Source organism: Talpa occidentalis, unplaced genomic scaffold, assembly GCF_014898055.3.
Source record: "Talpa occidentalis isolate TD23 unplaced genomic scaffold, MPIMG_talOcc4v2.1 talOcc4.5, whole genome shotgun sequence".
NCBI classification, from domain to species: Eukaryota; Metazoa; Chordata; class Mammalia; order Eulipotyphla; family Talpidae; genus Talpa; species Talpa occidentalis.
Genome location: NW_023604861.1, coordinates 64,072,478 through 64,088,318, shown reverse-complemented (window position 1 = coordinate 64,088,318; position 15,841 = coordinate 64,072,478). Strand labels below are relative to the sequence as shown.

The 15,841-nt window shown below is 36.2% G+C and overlaps 1 protein-coding gene across 4 annotated transcripts in view; it reads right to left on the bottom strand.

Moving 5' to 3' along the window:
• Positions 1-15,841, bottom strand: part of ZDHHC20 (zinc finger DHHC-type palmitoyltransferase 20) — a 76,570-nt gene that overhangs the window by 10,561 nt on the left and 50,168 nt on the right. For all 4 annotated transcript variants that reach the window (XM_037527345.2, XM_037527343.2, XM_037527344.2 and 1 more), the window contains exons 8-9: positions 8,534-8,666; positions 926-1,052 (exon numbers count right to left, since the gene is read on the bottom strand). In XM_037527345.2, the coding sequence (XP_037383242.1) occupies positions 926-1,052; positions 8,534-8,666 (260 nt within the window). The remainder of the gene's footprint in view (positions 1-925; positions 1,053-8,533; positions 8,667-15,841) is intronic.

Here is a 15,841-nt window from a genome sequence, read left to right as displayed (position 1 = left end):
AGTGTAATTTTAATAAAAAGGGGAGGGTCCATGTTCCCTGCCCCACCTAATGAGGGGTGGAACTGAACAGGGAGAAAGAGACCTGGAAGGAGAGTTGGAGGAGGCATGTAGAGCACAGATGTGAGAAGTCACACTTGCTTCTCAGTTTTGGAGTTACACCAGGGACTGGGGGGATGTACAAGAACACATATGTTGGAAGAGACCTGGGTGAGAGACCACGGGTAAGGTGAAGTGGCACCTTGATTTGTGCTCTTATTCCACTCCTTTCATTTCAAACTTGCCTCGCCCCTTCTGCCCCTTTCCTATGGTTCCCTGCCAGGAGGTGCCTTGACTTCTGGCAAGATTTTGGGCCTGTTTGGCAGGGCATTTACCCACAAGAGGATGGGTAACTTGGGTGTTTTATTGAAAAACCTTCTCTTCTCTCTTTCTATGCACACTCTCCTATTAAAGTTCTTTCGCACTAAGAGAATGTTTTGTGTTCATGCGGCCGATAGGAGAACCCATTTTGAGTGTGCAAGTTTGAGGGTCCTGGGGTGACCCTCATTCTGCCCTCTAACAGTTTGACATACCTAAACAAAAAAATCTGTGATGGAATCTTTGTAATTATGGCTAATGTATATAAATTCTTACGGCTTTCTACTTCAAACAATTTATTTTCACCTTGAAGGGAAAAAAAAGATTCTTAATTTTTGCTAAATCATCTTTTTTATACTTTTCATTCAGATATAAGCCCATACTAGCCCATACTCTCCCTTACTCTAATAAAATTCATGAAAAGTAAAATCTATTTATAGATTCAAGATATTCTGTTTTTATTCTCAAGGTCCATTAATAAGGTTATTAGATATTATATTCTTTGAATCTTAAGACATTTAACCAGACTATTGCAGATTTCATAATTTCTGAGACCTACACTTTAAATTACCTTGAATATGTTGGAAGTAGCCAATATTTCTTTTCATCACCAAAAACTTGTCTCCAATTTTTACTGTATCCAAGAGAGAAACCATTTCCATCAGGTCCATATGAAAATGTGGGTGCACGGAATGATTCTGTCAAATAGATATTTTTTTTAAATGTTAATCTACTGAAAATTATAGAAGGGAAGAAAAGAACCATTTTTTTTTTTGCTTTTATCTTTGACATCAAAAGTTATAATTCACAATAATATATTTAACAATCAAAAGATAAATTTCTGAAACTTATTTGGAAAAAAACCCACCTGAATATTTCATTGGCCTCATGAAATGAAAATGTTAAAATAGTTAATATTAAGGAAAATCCACTGCAGTAGATACAATGTACCTTGCTTTATTTTTAAAATAAAGCTATTCTAACTATTGCCACTTCACTCATTATTTATTTACTTCATACTGTGTGTTTGCTATCACAGAACCAATTGCTGTGATCTAAAGATAGATGAAATTCCTACCAAAGAACTCACAGTCTAAAAAAGTCTAACAAAATTATGTGATAGAAAAATGTGTATGTTGGAGATGGTATAGAGGAAGATGAAATATGGAGGAAGAGATACTTAATCTTGAGTACAGATATGAAGGAAATGGGGTGAAAGAACATTATTTCAAGGTCGCTTGTAAAGTGAAGGCTAGGGAAAGATACAAGTTTCAAAAGAAAAATTTTAAAAAGTTATTTAAAAATAGAATGATTTCAGCATATTTTATAAATTAAGAGCAAGAAGAAGCAGGGGGAGATTGATTAGAAAAGGTCAACGATATAGATAAAATAAAAGTGGATTAAAAAGAATTCTAGAAGAAATAGGACTTCTCTAGATTAATTCTAAAGATTAACCTTCTATAATAAAGGAAAGCTTGTTCTCAGAAGTTAGAGGGGGGGTGTGACAATGATAGACTCAAAAGTAGACCTGTTTGTATGAGGTTACAGAGATGGTAAGAACTTACTTGTGATGAGTTCTAATTTTTCTATGAAGTACTCACAAAATGGGTTAGAAAATTAAGGAGAATAGTACAAATCTGGAAAACCTGTTATGGGCAATAAGCTTACAAACCTGATCGGAAACACATGACAAAGCTGCCACATAGAATTGAAGGCTTAACTGAGGTTAAGACTTTGAATCTCAAGTTGTAACAATCTCTGTGGGAGTGAGATCACCTTTAGCAGCTTCCTAAAGTCCCAATGTACATTAGATAAAATGGAGAGCTGTAATAACCCAGGTCATGGGTTAGTAAATGAATTATGAAAGAAAACCTAGTTAAGGTCTGGTTGCAGGTCTAGAATGAAAAAAGAGGACATACGGAACCACAAGGGAAGGAAACACTTGGGGAGAATTTTGCTGAGGAAAGGGAAGACTGATTCACTGACCTGAAAAAGGAAGAACATGGCGTATAAAGAAAGGAGCACTGAAAGGATAAAGACTGTAGTCAGAGAATGGAAAACCCAAGTAGAAAATTTCAGAGTCTATTCAATTCCAAGTGATTAAAGGCTCAATGTTTGGTTATAGAAATAACTGACCACTGGAATCTAAGAGACTTAGCTGCCTTGAGAATGATATCAGAATTAAAGCATTAGTCTGAACACAGAAATGATTTAAATGTGGGATAATGAGGTAACTAGGTAACAGTTATCAAGAAGGGTAGAGCTGATACTCCTTCCAAGGATAGAAGAGCAAAAATGTGGAAGCCGCAGTGGAATATTAGCCAAGAACCAGAGTGTATGTGGAAGCTGAGAGGATTTAAAGGAAGTGGTGTGCTAGGGTAATGTTTTCTCAAAGTATGAGTTAAAACACTCTAATAAGTTGTAAAATTAATTCATTGGGTTGCAATGCAACTCTTTTCAATTAACTGGATGAAAAAATATTCAAGTACACTGCAGACAGCAAAGATATATTTTGAGAAATATTTACCTATTTTATTTATACAATTTTATAAATATGTGTGCATGCACTCATATAAACATGCATATAAACTGATGAATTTCATATATATATATATATATATATATGCATGTATATAAACATGTGATATAAACTGATGAATTTCTTATTGTAGTTCTTGGCAACAAAGTGTGAAAAAGATTGTTTAAAGACAACACTGAGTTACCCAGGGATTACTCATGAAGCAGCTTGGTGAGAATTATGGCAAATAAAACAAAAATAAAACAAAAATAATCAAATACTTGGGAATAAACCTAGCAAAAGAGGTAAAGGACCTAAACAAAGAAAACTATAAAACACTGTTTAAAGAAATAGAAGATGACACAAAGAAATGGAAAGACATCCCCTGCTCATGGATTGGAAGAATTAACATTATCAAAATGTCCATCCTACCAAAAGCAATTTACAGATTCAATGCTATCCAATATAAACTTCAATGACATTCTTCAAAGAAATAGAACAATTATTGATGAAATTCATATGGAATCACCAAAAACCCCAAAGAGCCAAAGCTCTCCTGAAAAAAGAGAAGGGAATGGGGTATCACACTCCCAGACTTCAAACTATACTACAAAGCCATAATCATCAAAATGCATGGTATTGGAACAAGAACAGACACACCGACCAATGCCACTGAACAGAAAATCCAGAAATAAACCCACTGATTTATGGTCAAATAATCTTTGACAAAGGAGCAAAGAATATGCACTAGAGCAAAGAAAGTTTGTTCAATAAATGGTGCTGGGAAAACTGGGTTGCTACATGCAAAAGAATCAAGCTTGACTACTACCTCACACCATGCACAAAAACCAACTCAAAATGGATTAAAGAACTAGACATAAGACCTGAAACCATAAAATATATAGAAGGAAATATAGGTGAAATACTACATGATATGCACCTCAAAGACATCTTTACAGACACATCACCCAAAGCAGGGATAGTGAAGGCAAAGATAAACAGCTGGGACTACATCAAATTAAAGAGCTTCTGCACAGCAAAAGAGACAGTAAAAAAACAAAGAGAAACCCCACTGACTGGGAGAAAATTTTTGCACACAATACTAATGATAAAGGACTGCTCACAAAAATCTACAAAGAGCTGATGAGACAACAAAAACAAAGAAAATAATCCAGTCAAAAAATGGGCAGAAGAGCTGAAAAGAAACTTCTCCAAAGAGGAAATGCAAATGGCCAACAGGCATATGAAAAAATGTTCAACATTACTTGTAATCAGGGAAACGCACAACAAAACTACAATGAGATACCATCTTACAACAGTGAGAATGGCACATATTAAAAAAACTAGCAACAACAAATGTTGGCAAGGATGTGGAGAAAAAGGAACTCTCCTGCACTGTTGGTGGGAGCGCAAACTGGTCCAACCACTATGGAGAGCTCTGTGGTGATTCCTCAACCTACTAAAGATAGAGCTTCCATATGATCCAGCACTTCCACTCCTAGGTATTTACCCAAATGACACAGAAACAGTAATTCCAAAGGGCACCTGCATCCCTATGTTTATAGCAGCACTATTTATAATAGCTAAGCTATGGAAACAACCCAAATGCCCAACAATAGATGACTGGATCAAGAAGATGTGGTATATATACACAATGGAATATTACTCAGCAATTAAAAAGATAAACACATGCAGTTTGCAGGAACATGGATGGAGCTAGACGGGATCATGCTTAGCGAAATAAGTCAGAAAGAAAAAGAAAAATACAAGATGGTCTCACTCAAAGCAGGAATTTAGAAAACCTAAATAAGGGACCAGGAAAAAGACTAACTAATACAAAGTAAAAATCAAAACCAACAAGCAACTATAAACCAGAGACACATTATGGGGAGGGAGGGGGATGGAGAGGAAGGATTAGGGTCTATTATAATAAGGGGGAGTGCAATTGTATGGGGAATATAATTAAAATGAAAATGCATACATTGTGCAAAAATGAAAAATGATGTAAGAATTATATAAAATAGACTATTAAAAAAAAGAACAAAATAGACAACACAGTAGAGTGTGGAGGTTTGAATGAATCCTCTTTCTTAGGTACAACTATAAAAAAAATTAAAATTTGCTTACAGGAAATTCTAAAAATTCATCAAGATGGGACTTTTTTCCAAGCAAATTTTATGCTGAGGCCAGTGGTTTGCTACAGAGAAAAATCAGGGGTAGGTAAGAGATGTTTTGGCCAGAGCAGGAACTATTCAAGTCTACAGAACAGGCTAGGGACATGCCATGGAGGGTGTTGCACACTTACCAGGTGCACTGGGGGCTCTAACCTTATTGGTAAGGGGCACCTGGTGTGAATTGTAGGGCAGGAGCAGCCAGGCGGTGGCCAGTGTTCAAGGATAGGTAGTGGGTCTCTATCTCTGATCTCCCTACAAGCCTCCAATGCATAATAGCTAGGAGATGGCAAGGGAATTTAGGATCCCCAAAGCAGTGACTGGAGATTGCTCTGGAGAGAAAGAAAAGGTGGCAGAGAAAGAAAAAGAGGCAGACTTGATTATTCTGCCTGGAGCATCCCTCACTCCCTACCAGGAGTGAGACAAGAGTCTTTGGACCTCAGCTTCTCCTTCTGTTGCCAAGTTCAACAAGAGAAAAAAACCAAACATGGCTAAAACCACAGCGCCCAACCAAGGAAAAAGCAAACAAGGCAACACACATGCTTAGGGAGCAAGGAACATCTGAACCCAAGATAGAAAAGCTAAAGTAGAATATTAGTCCAGAGACATAAATAAAATGTACAAAATTGAGGCCCTAACAGATGAAGATTTCAGAAGATTGATTTAAAAATTGCTAAATGATACTGGAGGACAAACACAGAAAGGTACATGCATAACCTTAGAAAAGGAATTTAGGAACAAAAAGAATTCTTCACTAAAGTAATTGAAGATATTAAAAGAACACAAAAAGAGATGCTAAATGAATGTGAATACAGAAAGCTCATCAAATAAACGAGCAGAAGAAAGAATAATGGAAATCGAAGACACAAATGTATAACTAATCCAAGTGAAAAAGAGAGAAAGAAATAAGACAGGAAAAATGAAGAAACTTTACAAGAATGCCACACACAGAATAGGAAACACGAACTAATGGATATTCAAGAAGGTAAAGAGGGGGCAGTCGAAGAAATTACCGCTAAGAACTTCCTAAACCTAAGGAAAGAAATAAGCATGGAATAAACATGTCCAGGAAGCAAAAAGACCACACACATTTGAAATGCAAAATGACCTTTACCAAGACAAATCATTGTTAAATTATCAAAGGTCAATGAAAAAAAATATTAAAGGCTGCTGGAGAAAAAAGAATTAACAAATAAGGGCACCTTGATCAGGCTCTCCTCAGATACTCTTTTAGGCTACAAGAGAGTAGAATTTAGAATCCTTTTAAAAGACAAAATCTGTGAACCAAGAATACTCTTTTCTGCAAAATTATCACTCAAATATGAGGTGAAATAAAGGCTTTGCCAGACAAATAAAAGTTAATGGAGTTTACCACCACCAGGCCTGCCCTACAAGAAATGTTGAGATGAGTTCTTCTATAAGAGAAAACAAAACCTTGAGCAAGGTAATAACAGTAATACAGAATCAGAAGTAGAAACAAAAATAATGTGAAACAACAAAGCACTAAATGGGAGGCAGAAAAGGACACAGCCTGTATAGTTAAATAACGATGAGTATGAGATTGGAACCAAAACAAAAATACAGAACAAAAACCAAAATAAAGAGCCCAGAAGTAAACCCACATAACTATAGAAAGTATATCTTTGACAAACTACCATGACCATATAATGAAGAGAGGAAATTTCCTTTAACAAATGATGCTAGGAAACTTGAGCAGCCATATGCAAAAAATTGAAACTAGATCCCTAACTCCATACATGAAAATAAATTAAAAATGGATTATAAGACTTGAAACTACAAAATACTTAAAGAAAATATAGGTGATACTCTCCAGGACATCAACCACAGAGATGTATTTGGGAATGCAACTCCAATAGCAAGGGAAACAAAAATAAGCAAATGGGACTACATTAACTGAAAAGGTTTTCCACTGCAAAACAAACAAACACTTCTAAACCTGAAAGGCAACCAATAGACTGGGAGAAGATACCTGTACATCACACATCTGAGAAGGGGTTAATTTACAAACTTTATAAAGAACAACGACAACAAAAACATTAAAAAATGAGCAAAAGACCAAAATAGACACTTCTCCAAATAGGATAGCTCTCAATAGATGGCCCAGAGGCACATGGAAAAAATACTCTACATCATTTATTATAAAAGAAACACAAATCAAAACTATAAAAAGCTATAATGAGATATTACCCCACCCATACCAGAATGGCTTATACACACACACAAGCACACAACAAATACTGGCAAGGATATGAAGAAAAAGCACTTATCCACTGCTGATGGAAATGTAATTTGGCATAGCCTCCATGGAAAATGGTATGGATATTCCTTAAAAATAAAAATGGAAATACTATATAATCCAGCAATATGATGCTAAGTATTTACCTAACATGAAAAGATCTATGCACTCCTATATTCACAATAGCCAACTCATGAAACCAACCTAAGAAATTGTAGAATATATCCTAAATGGAATACTACTCAGCTATTGAAAAAGATGAAATAGTGTCTTTGGGACAAAATAAGTAAATCCTGAAGTAATTATGCCAAGTGAAATAAATCAGAAAGTGAAAGACAGTTTCACTCATTTGTGGAATATAAGTAACCAAAGGAAATAAACTGGCAAAGCAGTCAATATAATTCTTAGATTCTATGAAAAACACACTGGTTACAAGAGGGAACAGAGGGGAAGGGAGGAGAGACAGAAGAGATAAGAGGACAGAATACCAGCACTGAAGTTTTGGTGGAAGGTGAGTGAAGCATGTCACATACACAAGTGTGAAGCCGTACTTCCAAAATTGTATAATAATGTGACAAAATAAAAAAAATTTAAAAATTGCCTAGGCAAATGTCAAAAACAAAACACCAAAGTTCTAATATTTTAAATTAAAAATGAGCAAGAAAAGGAAGTAAATTCTTATATTAGTGCTACAATATCTGTTTACTGTCAAATGATACAAAGATGGAAATGATTAACTATGGCAAGGCCTGACTCCTTAGCTCAATCATGGAACTTATACCAATCAGCTGTGTAATCAATTGAGGGGGAAAAAGTAAAGAACCTGTATTAACTAAATGATAAACTATAATTAAGGATTAAAACGTATTTTTGTGATCTGTGAATGAACCTTATAACTTGACAATTTACTGTAACAATTTACTTTAACCATTTTTATAGATTGTTTTCAAAAAACACTGTATAAATGCAAGTAAGTTTTTTTTATTTAAAGAATTTAGTCAGAGCTCTTTTTTATAGAATGCACTATTAGAAACCTATGAAAGTCAATCTCATTTTCTTAACCTTCAAAATAATGAACCTCTACATTTTATACCCTTGTGCCTATCCAGTCATAGCTAATTTTAGTATAGACTTATTTTATTTACATTTCTCTATCATGACTACTGTCCTTCTCTAGATTTGTTATTCATGGTAATTGTCCTAAATAATTGTGATTTCTTTTAACCTTCTTACCTATTGTTGTTCTATTTTTCCCAACTAGCCAGCAGTGGTAGCTGAAAAGTGACAGGACGCTGATGAAGAACATGGTAGACACAAAGAAAAGAAAAAGTACGTGGAATTTTGCACGTGTATCTGCGAGTTCATTCTGAGGAAAGAAAAAAAGAAGAGTTAATTTTGAGGACAGTCAACCTCTGAAATATACTCTTATTATTAACAGTCTTCCTAAAGACTGTTGAATCCATAAAACAAACAAACAAACAAACAAACAAACAAAAAAAACAAAACTGGCAGATATGAAGAAGAAAATGGATTATATATCCAAAAGCAACATCTCCGAAAGCAGAGAATTGGTAATATCAAGGGAGCTTGCTTACATAAAAGGTCAGAAAACCATTTCAAAAATGACTTTTAAACATTTAAAAATTTTAGTAATACTTTCAGTAATAAAATAAGATGAGCTCTTTGATTCAGAATTTTTCTTTTGCACTTTATGCATATATTTGTGTTCTCAAAATCTAGGCTACATGAGGTTCTCCCCACCTATGCTAAAATATTTAACTATATACGCTGTTAACTGTGATAAACTTAAATTTATGTAATTCTCTAATCTGTTTTTGAAAATACCATTACAAACATGCCCATGCCTTCAGCTGCTTCAATTCTCACCTTTTTTTTTTTTAATCGTTGGTCCATTTCTACAGAGCCTTTTTAGGTAATTAGCAATTTTTTTTCAAATTTACCAAAAGGAATTAGTGACTGAAAGAGCTTTTTTTGTTACCCATTCTTATGGCTATTCACTTTAATAGAAGTCAACCTAGGAGAAATTAGTATATTTTATTAGGAGGAGGAAGAAACTTTTAAATGTTAGCTCTTAAAATAAACTGTAGGAGGCAAATCACTACTCCAACAGAACATGAGGTTGTCCAGCTTGATTTGTTTATAAGCTAAAAGGAAGGTTTTTAGCATTAGATTATTCTAATATGTAACTTTTTCTCTTCTCTCCCAGAATAATGACAATACCCTTAAATACAAGTGGTTCTTCTATATCTTCAACTCATAATGCCAATGAGTATTATATTCACAATAAATGTCATAAAAGAATGATGAGAATGTCATGGCAATAATGTATTTTACCTTTGGACAAATCTCTGTAGATTTCCTGCGGCAAAGCTTGTACAAATAGAGACAATGCATTAAGAAACCATTTTATACAAAATTATATTTTTATATTTTGTGAGTGTATATATATATATATATGCGTGTATAAAACACTAGTTTTATAAATCTTTTTATGTTTTGAAGGAAACCTAAGATGTTGTTCTCTAAAGGTTACTGACAACATTTCTCAAAAAACACCACAGGGAAAACAGACAAGCACATTTCAGGTAGACTTCAAAAACACACATTTCCACCCAGCTTTTCAAAGAGAGATTTAAGACCAAAATTAAATTTTTTTTTAGCAAGCAGCTTTAATAAAGAAAGTTCTGCTTAGCAGTTTCTAAAATCAAGGTCTATAATAAAAATATAGACAAAAAGAATAAAAATGACTTGCTACTGCAACAACCTTCTAGGAGGTGTTGTCACTGTCCCTCTCTGGTCTACAATCATGTATTAATAGATGGGAGTAAGTCTGGAGAAATGTGTCTTCAGAGGATTTTATCTGTGTAAATGTCATAATATAGGCTTACAGAAAACTAGATGGCATAGTCTACTATACAATAGTATTGTAGGTAGAAATGGTACAGCTCATCAAGATAACTGACAGCCATCATATGTGTGGTCCATTGTTGACTGAAACATCATCAAGAGACTCTTGACCGTAGGTAATTCAGCTCAGCAGTCAAAGTGATCCTTTACAGTGAGATCATACCACTCCTCGGTCACAGCACACTCTAAGGCTCTTTTATCATTTGGGTCCACCTACTGTACTTCCCGTTACTCTTACTCATTCTATTCAGTCACACAAGCTGTCTCATTGTTACTCAAACAAAGCAGGGAGGGACACTCTTACTTTGAGCCTTTGCACTGAAGTTTAGATGTTTACTTTGCCTGAAATATTCTTTTTCAGATGGCCACACACTCCCTTCATGTCTATCCAAATCTTACCTTCTTACTGAGGTCTACCTTGAACACCCTTTTTAAAAGAATGAGATGCAATTTACACGCAATATTAATTTCAGGTATACAACATCATGACACATGCTCTTTCTCTAATGTAAAATGATCACAAATCTACTTACAATCCATCAAAACACATACACATAGCTACAAATTCTTTTTTCTTGTGTTGAGAGATCTTTTAAGATTTACTCTCAGTGACTTTCACATATTCTTACTAACCACAATCACCATGCTGTTATGTTACATCCCAGGACTTATTTTGACAACTTTCACTTACTTGCCCATGCCCCACTCTCTGCCTCTGTATCTGTACCTTTTATTCTATTTCTTTTAGATTCCACAAACATGAGCCCTTGTGTTATCTTTCTGTTTGACTTATTTCACTTAGTATAATGCCCTCAAGGTCCATTCATATTACAAATGGCATAATTTCTTTCTCTTTTAATGGCTGAACAATGTTCCACAATGCTCTATATCCATTCATCTATTGATGGCCATTGAGGTTGTTTCCACATCTTAGCTATTAAAAATAATGCAGTACTGTGGGTACTTAAGAGTGGAATTGCTGAGTCATATGACAGATCCATTTTATTTTATATATTTTTTTAAAGATTTTATTTATGCAAGAGCTGGGGTACAGGCTAGATGTGAGGAGGGTGAGAGGATTCACCAGAGACAGAATGGGGAACAGAACAGGCAGACTGATGAAACACACTGCTGAGGGGAGCAACGGGGGAGACAGGAGAGGTCTGCATACCATGTGGGGATCTCCCTGGACAGAAATCAAACAGGCGCCACGAAGGCTGCGGACAGCTTCACAGTGCTACGCTCAACTGCCTGCGCCACCAGGGAGGCCCTCCATTTTATTTTCTGAGAAACCTCCATACTGCTTTCCATACTGACTAGACCAGTCTAACAGTGTAAGAGGGTTCCTTGTCCCCACACCCTCATCAACTGGCCCTTTGATTATCTCATTGTGATTTTGACTTGCATTTCCTTGCTGCATGATTCATGCTTGTGCATGACGATGAACATATTTTCATGTGCCTGTTTTTGATTGGGTTGTTTTAATTTTGTTGAGCTGTATGAGTTCTTTGTAGATATTTGGTATCAGTCCTTTGTGGGATATAGTGTGCCTATATTTTCTCCCAGTTAGTGGGGTGTCTCTTTTAGTTATGGTCTCTTTCACTGTGCAGAGCCTTCTAGCTTGATGTAGTTCCAGTTGTTTATATTCTAGTTTCTTTATCACTAAAGTTTATGTCATAGAGTATTTTGCCTATATTTTATATTTTTATAATTTTTTTAAATTTATATCTTTTTTAAAGATTTATTTATTTATTTATACAAGCACTGGGTACAGTCAGAAGCACAGGAGGGTGAGAGAATTCACCAGAGCCAGAGTGGGGAAAAGAACAGGCAGACAGATGAAGTACACTGCTGAGGGGAGCAGCGGGAGCGGCAGGAGAGGTCTGAGTGCCATGTGGGACCCTCATCGGCTGGCTGGGGATTGAACCAGCAATGCAGAGGCTGTGGGTAGCTTTGCAGCCCAGTGCTCAACCACTGCACCACCTGGGAGGCCCTTTTAATTTACATCTTTTACATTATTGTGTATTTCCTGTAAAAATCCTACCACCAGTTCACCCATGAACCATCACCACAGTCCCATCTCTCCCTGTTCCCTTTCCTCCCCCTCCCTTGCAGAACGCCTCTTATTTATGGTTGCCTATTAGTTTTATTATTATTATTATTATTATTATTGTTATTCTTTTTTCCAAAGCCATTATTTGGTTCTCCTACATTCCTCCTATAAGTGAATCCCTTTGATATTTTTCTTTTTCCTTCTGGCTTATTTCACTGAGCATGCTCCCTTCAAGCACTATCCATGTTGCTGCAAATAGCATGAGTTTATCTTCTTTGATTGCTAAATAGTATTCCATTATGTATATATACCACATCTTGATCCAGTCATCTATTTTTGGGCACTTGGGTTGTTTCCATATCTTACCTATTGTGAATAGTGCTACAATAAACATACGGGTGCAGGTATCTTTTTGAATTAATGTTTCAGTGTCCTTTGGGTAGATTCCTAGGAGTGGGATTGCTGGGTAGCTCCATTTTTGGTAAACAGAGGGACCTCCACGCAGCTTTCCATAGTGGTTGGACCAGTTTGCATTCACACCAGCAGTGTAGGACAGTTCCTTTTTCTTTTTTCTAAATTTTTATTCATTTATACCAGCACTGGGGTACAGGCCAGAGGCACGGGAGGGTGAGAGAATCCACCAGAGACCGAGTGGGAAGCATAGCAGACAGAAGGACCAAAATACACTGCTAAGGGGAGCAGCAGGTGAGACAGGAGAGGTCTGCGGCGCCATGTGGGAGTCTCTCTGGACTGAAATCGAACAGGCGCCATGAAGGCTGCAGACAGCTTCACAGTGCTGCGCTCAACCCACTGCACCACCGGGGAAGCCCAAGATTTTATTTTTCTTCACATTCTCACCAAACTTTGTTGTTGCCCGTTTATTCAGTGTGTGCCATTCTCATGGTGTAAGGTGGTATATCATTGTGGTTTTGATTTGCATTTCCCTGGTTATAAGGCATGTGAACATTTTTTCATGTCTGTTGGCCACTTGAATTTCCTCTTTGGAGAAGTGTCCTTTTAGCTCTTCTGCCCATTTTTTCACTAGATTGTTTACTTTGTTTTTGTTGAGTTGTGTGAGCTCTTCGTAGAGATTTGTGATCAGCCCCTTATCAGTTCTATTGTGTGCAAAAATTTTCTCCCAATCAGTAGAGTGTCTCTTTGTTTTGCTGTCTCTTCTGCTGTACAGAAGCTTTTTAGTTTGATGTAATCCCAGTTGTTTATCTTTTCCTTCACTTTCTTTGCTTTGGGTGATGTATCTTTAAAGATGTTACTGAGATGTATATCATGTAGTGTTTTGCCTATATTTTCTTCTATATATTTTATGGTTTCAGGTCTTACATTCAGGCCTTTTATCTATTTTGAGTTGGTTTTTGTGTATGGTATGAGGTAGTAGTCTAGCTTCATTCTTTTGCAACTAGCAGTCGAATTTTCCCAGAACAATTTATTGAACAAACTGTGCTTGTTCCACTGCATATTCTTTGCTTCTTTGTCAAAGATTAGTTGTCCATAAATATGTGGGTTTATTTCTGGGTTTTCTATTTGAGTCCATTGGTCTGTGTATCTGTTTTTGTTCCAGTACCATACTGCTTTAATTATTATGGCTTTGTAGTTTGAAATCAGGGAGTGTGATACCTCCATTCCTTTTAGTCAGGAGAGCTTTGGCTATTTGAGACTTCTTTTGCGGCTCCATATGAATTTCATCAATATTTGTTCTATTTCTTTGAAGAATGTCATTGAAATTTTTTTTATCAGAATAGCATGAATCTGTAAATTGCTTCCAGTAGGATGGCCATTCTGATAATGTTAGTTCTTCCAATCCATGAGCAAGGGATGTCTTTCCAATTCTTTGTGTTTTCTTCTATTTCTTTTAACAGTGTCTTATAGTTTTCTTGAATAGGTCCTTCACCTTTTTTGTTATATTTTCTTTTATGTATTTTATCATTTCAGTCTTCTATCCATGTCTTTTATTCATTTTGAGTTTTAAAGATTTTTATTTATGCATATAAGAATGGGTATAGGCCAGAGGTGCGGGGGTGAGAGGATTCACCAGAGACAGAATGGGGAGAATAGGTGGATCTACTGAAATACACTGCTGAGGGGAGCAGTGGGGTGAGATGAGAGGTCTGCTGCACCATTTTGTTTAGCTCCCTGGTGGGGGATGGAACTCTGGCTGCAGTGGCTGCGGACAGCTTCGGAGTGCTGAAACTTAACCCCTTGTGCCACTAAGGAGGCCCATTCTGAGTTCTTTTGTGTATGGTGTGAGACAGTGGTATAATTTCACTTTTGTGCTTGGCAGTACAATTTTCCTAACACCATTTATTGAGGAGCTTTCCATAGGTGTATATTCTTCACTTCTTTGTCATAGATTAGTTGCCTATATGTGTGAGTTTATTTCTGGGCTCTCAATTTTATTCCATTGGTTTGTGTTTTCATTCTAGTTTTAATTATGATGACTTTATAGTACAGTTTGAAGTCTAGAAGTGTAATACCATCATTTCTCCCTTTTTTGTCAGGCTACCTTGGGCTCTGGGGTCTTTTGTGGTTCCACATCAATTTCAGTAATGTTTGTTCCATTTCTTTGAAGAATGCCATTGGAATTTTCATTGGAATTGCACTAAACATGTAAATAGCTTTGGGTAGGGTGGCCATTTTGACAATGTTAATTTTTTCAATCCATAAACAGGGAATATCTTTCCATTTCTTTTTGTCTTCTACTTTTTTTTTTAATACTGTCTTCTAGTTTTTTGTTTTTATTTTTTTGTATAGGTCCTTCACTGCTTTTGTTTACTCCTAGGCATTTCATTTCTTTTGGTGTAGTTGTAAATGAGGTGGTTTTCTTCTTTCTTTTCTAGCTTATTGCTTGCATACAAGAAGGCAATTATTTTTCTGTATTACTTTTGTAACCTGCCACTTTGCTGGCTTATTGCTTTAATTAGTTTTTTTCATGGCCTCTTAAGGGTTCTCTCTGTATATTATCATGTTGTCTGCAAATAATAGCTTTACTTCTTTCCAAATTTGGCCTTCTTTTATATCTTTTTTCTTTTCTTTTTTTTTAAAGATTTATTTATTTATTTATACAAGCACTGGGTACAGTCAGAAGCGTGGGAGGGTGAGAGAATTCACCAGAGGCAGAGCGGGGAATAGAACAGGCAGAATGACGAGGTACACTGCTGAGAGGAGCAGCGGGCGGCAGAGGTCTGTCGCACCATGTGGGACCCTCTCGCTGGCGGCCGGAGATTGAACCGGTGCTGCAGAGGCTGCGGGCAGCTTCGCAGCCCAGCACTCAACTGCTGCGCCACCAGGGGTGACCCTATATATCTTTTTTTCTTAATTGCTCTAGATAGAACTTTCAAAACTATGCTCAACAGTAGTGATGAGAATGGACATCCTTGTCTTATCAAAAGGTTGTTAGTTTTTTACCACTGAGAAAGATGCCATTGTGGGTTTATCATATACGACTTCTATTATGTCTTTTATTATGTCCCATTATGACTTTTATTATGTCCCACTTATCCCATTATTCAGGGTTTTCATCATAAATGGATGTTGAATCTTATCAA